This window comes from Lipotes vexillifer, unplaced genomic scaffold (genome assembly GCF_000442215.2).
Source record: "Lipotes vexillifer unplaced genomic scaffold, Lipotes_vexillifer_v1.1 scaffold612, whole genome shotgun sequence".
Lineage (NCBI taxonomy): Eukaryota > Metazoa > Chordata > Mammalia > Artiodactyla > Lipotidae > Lipotes > Lipotes vexillifer.
Genome location: NW_006784340.1, coordinates 631,024 through 640,774, shown reverse-complemented (window position 1 = coordinate 640,774; position 9,751 = coordinate 631,024). Strand labels below are relative to the sequence as shown.

General features: G+C 34.4%; 1 protein-coding gene across 5 annotated transcripts in view; it reads right to left on the bottom strand.

The window, feature by feature from the left end:
* SLC4A7 (solute carrier family 4 member 7) overlaps positions 1–9,751 on the bottom strand; it is an 88,773-nt gene that overhangs the window by 37,572 nt on the left and 41,450 nt on the right. For 4 of the 5 annotated variants that reach the window (XM_007456716.1, XM_007456718.1, XM_007456719.1 and 1 more), the window contains 4 exons: positions 6,146–6,261; positions 4,082–4,239; positions 2,414–2,501; positions 616–762 (listed from right to left, as the gene is read on the bottom strand). In XM_007456716.1, coding sequence (XP_007456778.1) covers positions 616–762; positions 2,414–2,501; positions 4,082–4,239; positions 6,146–6,261 — 509 coding nt within the window. Of the gene's footprint in view, positions 1–615; positions 763–2,413; positions 2,502–4,081; positions 4,240–4,964; positions 5,025–6,145; positions 6,262–9,751 lie in introns of all 5 variants that reach the window. The other variant, XM_007456717.1, reaches the window with a different exon arrangement.

Here is a 9,751-nt window from a genome sequence, read left to right as displayed (position 1 = left end):
TAGGGAAACAGGCATTCTCATTCATCACCAAAATGAGTCCACAACAGTTCAACCTGATAAGAGGAGATTCTGGTAATATCTGCTAAAATTATAAATAAATTCCCATGTGAGCCAGCAATTTTATTCGCATGAATCCATCCTACAGACAGACACATCTGCACAAGACTAAAATGGCAATATGAACACTATGATATGGTTTGTAATAGCAGAAGACTGAAAACAACCTGCATCAGAAACAGGACAAACTATGGTGCATCCATACTGGAATAAAACACAGCTGTGAGGAAAGGAAGGAGTATTTCTATGATTTCTTATGATCAGATCCCCAGGAAATATTGTTACATGAGAAAAGCAAGGTGCAGAACACTACAAATAGGATGTTAACTTCTGGTAAGAAAGAGGAGAGAACAAGACTATACGTTCATATTTCCCTGTACTAAATAAAAACTGGAAGGATAACAAAAAACTAATAACAAATGGTGACCCACAGGAGGTGGGGACAGGGGTAAGAAGGCAAAGAGGACACAGTGGGGAACAACTTCTCTGAGAGTAGTTCTTCATATAGTTTTGAGTTTTGAAAATGTATAAACCAAGAAGTACTGTGTGGATTCTCACCTGAGAAGGAACGCTCTTCGGTGGCTCTATGCGTATGGAAGGGTCCCACTCTCCTGGAGGTAGGACAGTCACTTGATCTAAAAATTCATCAATTCCAGATAGGAGGTCATTTCTGTCTTTTGCTTTATAAGCTACATCATGAAAAATCTAAAGAAAAATACACATATTGAGTAAAAGGATTGTAAAGCTGAAAGAAAATTCTATGCATAGTAATCCACTTTAGATATCATAACTAAGTCTACATAATTACCTTAACTCTTATTCCCACTCTTGCAAATAACTTTAAAAAATAACCCACTATTAGTATTACCAGATGAATTAAGAGTAACAAACAACAAAAGAAACCAGTGATGTGTTAATACACAACAATTTTTAAAAAGAGAATATTTTACTTGGGAAATAATAAATACAGAATAAAATAATACTGTAGGTGCATCAATTTACTTTTATGGGATTTTAATGTCATTTATCCTAAAGGAATAATCATGGGTATGCTAACAATCTTACTTAAATAACTAATTTGATCATTTATATTTACTGGGTGCCTACTATTTGGCAGGCACAATTCTGAGCACTATGGACACAGATATGGCAAAGTCCCTACACTCAAGAACTCAGGGGGAAAGACAGTGAAACAGGTAATTACATAAATACACAGCTGCAGGTAATAATAAATGTGCCTATAAAAATAAAGCAGGGTAAAGGAAGGGAAGCTGATGGGGAAGAATTGGGGGGCCAAGGAAGGTCTCTTAGAGGAGGAAGCACTACAGGAGGAATCTGTCTGAAATGAGGGACAAAGCATGCATAGGGTGGGGTGGAGGTGGTAGAGTGAGAACTCAGGCAAAGGGAAGAACAGCAATGTCCAGGGGCAGCAGTGGGCATAGCACATCTGAGGAACAAAAAGGAAGCTGATGTGGACGGAGCAAATGGTAGAGAAAAGGTGACTAGTCAGTCATAGCATGTAAATTTCCAAAACAAAAAAAAAAAGCGTACAGAGGCTAGATTAGGCAGACCCTATTAAGACAACAGTAAAGATTTTAAATTTAAGCAAATATACAATAGGATGTCATTGATACATCTGGATCAAGGAAATGATTTATTCAAATCTGCATATTACTGATAGTACAGAGGAAAATACTATAAGAGAAAGGCCCATATGATCCACTTTTGTCACCAAAGAAAGGAAGGTAAGAGAGTCTAAGCTGGAGGGAGAACTGATGGTGCAGATGGAAAGGAGATGGTAGATTAAATGCAAAATACACAGAAAAGGTAAAATCAATAAAATCTGGTTACTGACTGAGACAGAACAGAGAAAGGAGGTCAGTTCAGACATGTGGGGTTTCAGATGCCTTAGGGACACAAAGCAGAGATGTCTAACAAGTACCCGACTATAAAGCTCTCTCCCAAAGAGACAAAGTCCTGATCAATATAGGCCATAGTCAAAGATGATGTCCGCAAAAGCAAGAAATTATAAAGAAAAAAGGGGAAAACACAAAGTCCTGAGGAACACCTAAAGAACCAATATCCTGAAATGCAGGATGAAGAAAATTTCAAAATGTCAAGAAGATGGTCAATAATTTCAACTTGGGTGCGGGGGAGGGAGGAAACCAAACAGTATCCACTGATCCCTGACAGAAAGGTCATAAAGACCTTGCAAAAGGCAAATAGTGAATATGAGATAAAATAGTAAAGACAAGCAAGGACAATTTTTTAAGCTTCACTATGAAAGGAGAACTATAATTTAATATGCATTATATGCTTTTAAATCAGTGTCCATGTCAAAGGGCATTTTAATTACCTCATCCGTCATGAGAGTGGCTATTGATCTTCCAATTTCGTGGTACTGCGGCGCCTTGCCGGCAGGACCCAATAACAGAAACAAAAACCTAAGGAAACAGGAAAACACAGATTTAAACATAAACAACATACACACATAAATCTAGGAATCATAAAGAAATCATTCAAATGTAAACACAGAAACAACACTCTGACCTCTTTTCTGTCCTCACACACCAATGGCTGAAAAGAGGATGGAACTCTATTCAGATGAAAACAGATCACAAAACTATGAAAGACATTCCATAAATAAGTTTCTACCAAGTTATTACTTTTCATCTTCCTTAGAGTAAAAAAGTACTTAAGGAATTGGTGTTTTACATGAAAAGTTCCCATCTTCGATATCCTTTTGAATTTTGAGTAAACAATTTTTTCTGGTCTGTACTGATGAAAAAAAGTAAATTAGTAAATAAAGTGAATACTAATCCCATTTCAAGTATTTACTTTGGCTTAATAAAATAGCTAAGAGTATGCACAAGAAATCCATGATTCCTCAAACTACAGTCTGGATAAAGACACTAATGTGGTAAATAAGGGACTAATCCCTTTGGAAGGAAAAGCATTTTTATTTACAACTCCAAATTTAACATCAAATCTCTTATTATTTAATTTATTTATAGTGACTAAATAAAAATTACTTTACTTCCTACTTAGTTATATCATTGTTCACACTACAGTAAAATATTAATATTCACAATAATCCAAACTGGAAGTATTCAGCTTCCTGCTTTATAAGAATTTAAATGTGAATCTATGAAATTATTATTCTCATTTATCTTAATACTATACCATTAATGCAATTCAGTAAAGCTTATTAAGAACTGGCACATATATTTCAATCAAGCTGCAATTAATTCTTCTTATTTACTATTATATGAATAAGAAAAAAAATGTTTAATTATTCTCATTTGTAATTAAGTTTATACAATCAGTAGCTAACAAATTGATAACCCTTTATAACACAACTTGCTAATTCGTAAGGATATGACCCCCATTTTAATTTTTACTTATAATGTATACTGAACAGACGATTTGATCAGGTCAGAACAAAGCATTTTGCCTAATTCAGAGGCATTATTACATTTAATCAACCCTGTGAGGTACTGCTACCCTCATTTTACAAATAAAGCTTAAAGAACTGAAGTCTGGCTTGACCGTCGCACAAAAAGTGGCAGAGCAAGGATTCAATTCCATTCTCTCTGACTTCAGTGCCTGCACAGAACATACTATGTCTAAAATGATGAACTGTTTTTTAAACCAAGGCTCCCAAGATACCGCACTTCTTGTAAAAATATAAAGTCAATGTATTTTTTTTAATTTATAATTTGAGTTTTTAAATTTATCAATTTTTTTAACAGATCTTTATTGGAGCATAATTGCTTCACAATACCGTGTTAGTTTCTGTTGCACAACAAAGCGAATCAGCCACATGCATACACATGTCCCCATATCCCCTCCCTCTTGAGCCTCCCTCCCATCCTTCCTATCCCATCCCTCTAGGTCATCCCAAAGCACCGAGCCGATCTCCCTGTGCTATGCTGCATAAAGCAACATGTTCCTTCAGTGAATAAAATTTTTTAGATTTTGGACATTCTGGGAGAATGTTAATTGGAATTAACCCTCTCTTTACCTTGTAGGAACAGGGACCTCGGTCAGCCCTGAGAGAAGAACAGCAGGAGCCAGTCTCACAAACGCAATTATAGGTCTTTCCAAAAAATCCACTTCTCCCACCAGAACATTGGATGCCTCAGCTCCTGAAGGAATTTTTCTCATGAAATTCATATCAACCTAGTGACAAATAAATAATAATTAAAAATAAAGTGTGCATGGTATTCATAAGACCAGAGGGAAATAGGAAAGAAAAGATGCTTTTAAGACTACTATTTGCTAATCAAAACTGGTGATCTAAAGGATGTAAAAATGCCAAAATTCTCACAAATACAAAGAATGAAGTAGACAAATACAAAAAAGCAAGCAAAACACATCTACCAAACAATACTCCCAACTGTTTTACCGTCATAGTCTTTACTACTTCAGAGATCTAAATTATCAAACATACAAACTAGAGAAAATTTTCAATGAATATAGCAGTATTCATTAAAAACTATTAAAGACAAAAATATAGTTCACAAGCTAACAGTGGTCCATGAAATTATACACAGTGCTAAAAATATTCATTTAATTATTATCTATTGTTTAATCTTAGAAATCAATTAGTTCCTTTATATTTTATGTATTTTTGTAAGTTCTTTTTATTTTAAAGAACTCCGGGCATCCCCCAGTATTTTCATTAAGTGGGAAAAATTATGTTTATTTAAAACTAAAATAGCCATAATTGGTATAGATATATGGTAGTGCTATATAATCAAATTCAGTTGTCTGTGTATAATTACAAAGAAAAGGTTACGAGCATAATATCAAAGTATGGCAACTTCTTCGTTTATACGCAGTTTCACACAAGGCACTAAACAACCACTTACAGGGCTATCTATTAAAATAAAACCAGCACTTACAGCGGGCCTCTTGAGTCCCACACCCAGTGTGCCACAACTACAGTGCCAGGAGGCAGACTCCTGCCCAACAGGAGATAAGGAGGTGTACACAAGGACAGACCAAGTAAAAAAAGGAAAACTGTGACAGAGGAACAAAAGTAAATGGCATCTGCCATGTCTAGAGGAGATCTATAACTTAAACTATAGTAATTTATTCGTTGCAATTTAGTTACTGAACACTTTACACTCATCTGAAATAATTGGTGCACCAGTAAAAATATGATCGACTTAGAACAGTACCAACGTCCCATAAGCAAGGCTTTTTTTTGGCAAAGCTTTTTATAATTTTAGAGCATGAAGCTCAGCAAAGCTATACCGCAAATCATCATTTAAATGCCTTTTCTGCAAAATGTGATTTATAGAATTTGCATCATAAAATAAAGGCTTAAAAAATGAATCTTACTTGAAATAATCACATTTAATTAAAAGTCTGACATTGTATCCTATAGTAAATACCAATAAAAAAATTTACAATGGCCACAGGGGATCAATTATTCAGAGGCAGTACTCACAAAGTATGCTTTAAATTCAATTGTAATTTGAACTTGTAGTTTTTTGTCCTGTTCTTTTGAAATAAGTTCTTTTTATATTTCATTTAAATACTCACGTACCACAATTCAAAATCATAGTTGAGATAGGTGAATTGTTTTTAAATCCACGCCTTTACCTACCCATGGGGAAGTACCAATGTTTCCCAGTGACATTCCAGAAAGTACTGACACCATAAGACAATAATTCTGGGATCACATTACAGCCGAGAAAAAGCTGAATCATTACTGCTATAACATCATTACCAGAATTAATCTTTCTAGTGGTGGTAGCTCCAGAACAAACGACTGTAATTCAAAAGGTACTGAAGTTTCATGATATCTATGGGTAGGTATAGATGAAAATACCATATTATTCATATATTCTTTTTTCAGAATTTCTAACACTAGTAAGAGATAACGTTATTCAAGTGCTATGAGACTGTTACCTTTCTCACAATTTCTGATCATAAATTAACATATCATAAGCATCACATGCAGGTTTATAGGCACCAGTTATTAAAAAATTATTATAATCAATGTTAATAAAGCCACATTGCTACAATTTTCTCAGTAAAAATGACTATGAAAATGTATAGTTAGTAACAGAATTACCTTGCTGAAGTCAACAGTACTATTTTCTCTGCTTCCTCCACTTCCATTACCTTTAATTTCTCCACTTTTACTGTTGTCCAAGTTTCCAGGTGCAGACTGTGGAGAGGCCAAAATACCTGTATTTAAGAACAAACAAATTCCAAACTAGTAAGGAGAAAATTCACTTTGTAACCTGAATCTGCTCATATCCTGAAAGTGATGGTTTATTAAAAGCAAATGTGCTAGGTTAAAAAAAAAAAAGGTGCCAAGTGTTAGTACCATACCAGCAAGAGTAGATTAACATTTTAAGCAATAATGAAGCTATATATTTTAACATTTTAAATAATATAATTGGCATTTACAAAAATGGTGGCCTTTTGCAAAAAGAGAAAAAGTGAGTAGAAGGTGGAAGACCTGGGTCTGATCACCACTAGAAATACTTAGGGCATCCATTTTCAATGTATCCAACAGACATGTGAACTCCACATCATTAAGTTAGCTTAATGATGTCTAACACACTTACATCAATAACAATATAAAATTTCCGATAAAACCTAAATGTAACTCAGAAAATGTTAAGAGCTACGTCAACTAAATGTACACTAATTTTGCCATAATCATCCCTAATCTTAACAGTTTCCTCAAGAATTTTCATTCTCTTGTGTAAAATTTTTGTGCTGCCTACTGTCATTCTTCCTAAGAAATATGTTAAAACATAATAGTAATGTTTTTACTATTTTAGATACACGTTCTATTAAATTAGCTTATTTGTATTACAAATGATAGATATATGTTCATGCATTATGTATACTCATTTCAAGTAACACTCAGCAGCAACAATTCACACAATAACATAAAAACACCCAGTAGCATATGACCAATCATTACCACTACGAATTTTGCATAAAGTTCAAATCTCAAAAATATTTAAGTACTTAACACAGATTTCTACCATTAAATGTATCTTATTTTTTCAAAACACCCAAGACTTTTTAGTTCAAGAATATAGATTTAATATTACCCAAAACACTGAGTATCACAGGAGAAGATGCACTAGACAATTACAACAGTCTTTACTTTTAGTTTTAACTCTGCCACTCAAGACAATCTAGTGACCCACAGAAATTCAATTAAATTGTTTGTAGTTAGATCCTATAAACTTTAAAGTCAATATTCGTAATTGAGTTCCAAAATTTTAAGCATATCAGATATATTCAATGCCTCTAAGGGAGTTTTCGTTTTTACAGAATACAACATACACTAGTAACTTTAAGTCATTTGAGTTTACTGCTTAAACTTAGTGAAAGAAGACCTTTGTGATACCCACTTCTATGTTAAATATCTACGCTAGGATGTCACTCTGACCCAAATATCTCAGTGTAAAAAGTATGCGCAATCCCCTTAGCCATGTGCTCATTCCCTAGAAGTATTAAACAATTCTGAAATAAAAACTATTTCCTAAAACTTAACTAATTTTTCACCATTTTAGCCTCTTCTTTGAACTTTGTCCCTACACTTCCATTATAGAGTCCATTCCTTTATTAAAATACATGCCCAAGTGGAAAAAAAAAGTGAACCAGTATTTTTCAGTGGTTTCCACCAACTCCCACACAAGAAAATGAAGAGTTATCATTAAGGCCCTGGCAGCAATTGCAATGACCATCAACACACACACACTGCTAACTACTAAATGCATCCAACCTGCAAACGTGTAACCAAAAAAAAACATAGGCACAGCTTCCCAGAAGAGTCCCAGGCACCAGATTTTGGGGAGAAGAGTGGAATGGGGAGAAGGCTCTGGGGGAAAACAAGGATACAGTAAAATGGGAAGAAGAAATAATGTACAACTCAATACTGACAAAACCAGAAGAGATGACGTGAAGTCATGGGCTCACCGGGTCACCTTGAACCTGTTAAAGTCAGCATGCCAGGCACACCTTAGAGATTCCCACCATCGCCTTCTCCATGCAATCCTTCCTACTCTCAGCTAAGTTAAAGCTATTTCCTCAAAAGATTAAGGAAGTATCCCTGCTCCTAGAGCTCAGAATTAAGTGAGTAAATTCCCCAAAATTAAAACTATCATTAGCACAGATAACTCAGAAGGACTTTATTTATTTGCTTTGAGCAAAAGAAAAAACAAATATGAGTATGTATACAATCAGTACTGGGATTTAAAAATCATAGCCTGGCAAATCTATTATTGTGCCCTTACATTCTTTTTCTTAAAATAGCAAAGCTACCTAGAGAAACAGAAATCAAAGATATCAGTTTTCTGTCATTCAAAGTTTGAAAGTAGAAGTATTTGGAGCAGTGGTTCTCATCTGGGGAAGATTCTGCCCCCCAGAGACATCTGGCAACATCTAGAGACATCTTTGGTTGTCACCACTAGGGAGTGTACTGGCGGCTAGTGAGTGGAGGCCAAGGGTGCTGCTCAACATCTGACAACGCACAAGGCATCCCCCACCACAAAGAAGTGTCCACCCCAAAGGGTCAATAGTGCCTGAGGGTGAGAAACACTGAGTCAGAAGACAGTTACAAACACTAAAAGTGAGTTACGTCTTTTACATAATTATTCTCCAAAAAATAACTAATGGGAAACACCACTTTCATTTTTTTCTTTTTTTATTTTTACTACAGGTATTCACAAATCATGACCCCGTGCCACAAAAATCTATGACATTAGTCTCTCAAAAATGATGCCAAGGCCACCTTCTTCATCAGACTTCAGGAAAACGTATAGAGTTTCCAGCTGCTCTAAGCAGCAAAGGTAACTAAGCAAGGAATAATATAGAGCTGCCCCTATTATTGCAATTACATTCCTCCTATAAATGTCTTCTTAAACAGTAGTTATAAGCTCTCCCTTTTCCTTAGAAATTCCCTCTTTTCCCTATGTTCTAATTTCTTTTCTTCAGAAAGGCTAATAAATCTCATGGCATAATTAATGGCAGAGGGGGAAATAATTTAATCGTGTCCCTCAATTTTCAGTTAATTGCTCTTTTTATCCTCTTAACAACATGACCTAATAAGCCATTGTGAACCTGTAGATCCCTTCCTTCCCATATAAAATTTATAGCCCCTTATCATTAACAACATTGAAACTGGTAAAACAAGAAATGTTCAGTATTACTGACAGATATAGGTAAAAACAAATGCAAGGGGAAGTAACTTTAAAGTCATTTTTGTTCAAGAAAAGTAGTAAACCTTGCTAGTCCTTTTTAATTAAAATAAGAATGTTTGTTATTTCTGAGTAATTATTCCTAGATTTTTTTCTTTTGTTTAGTTACCTCATTATATAATACTCTATCTTTTCCACAGAGTATTAAAATTTACAATTAAATTCTATACTATAGATTTTGCTGTACGTAGATCTGGGTTCAATTCCTTGCTCTGGTCATTTACGGTATAACCTTAACATCTCTAAGTCTTAATTTTCTTCATTTTACAAACAGCGATAACATGAACTCATCAAATTGTTAGACAAATTAGAAATATGATATTTGAAAAGTACACATCACTGTGTGTGACAACCTATGAAACAATGGTTACTATAAGTACTATCATAATTAATGTTACAATGATTTAACCACAAAACTTCTATTTTTTAACTTCTAAAAGTATCATCTTTTT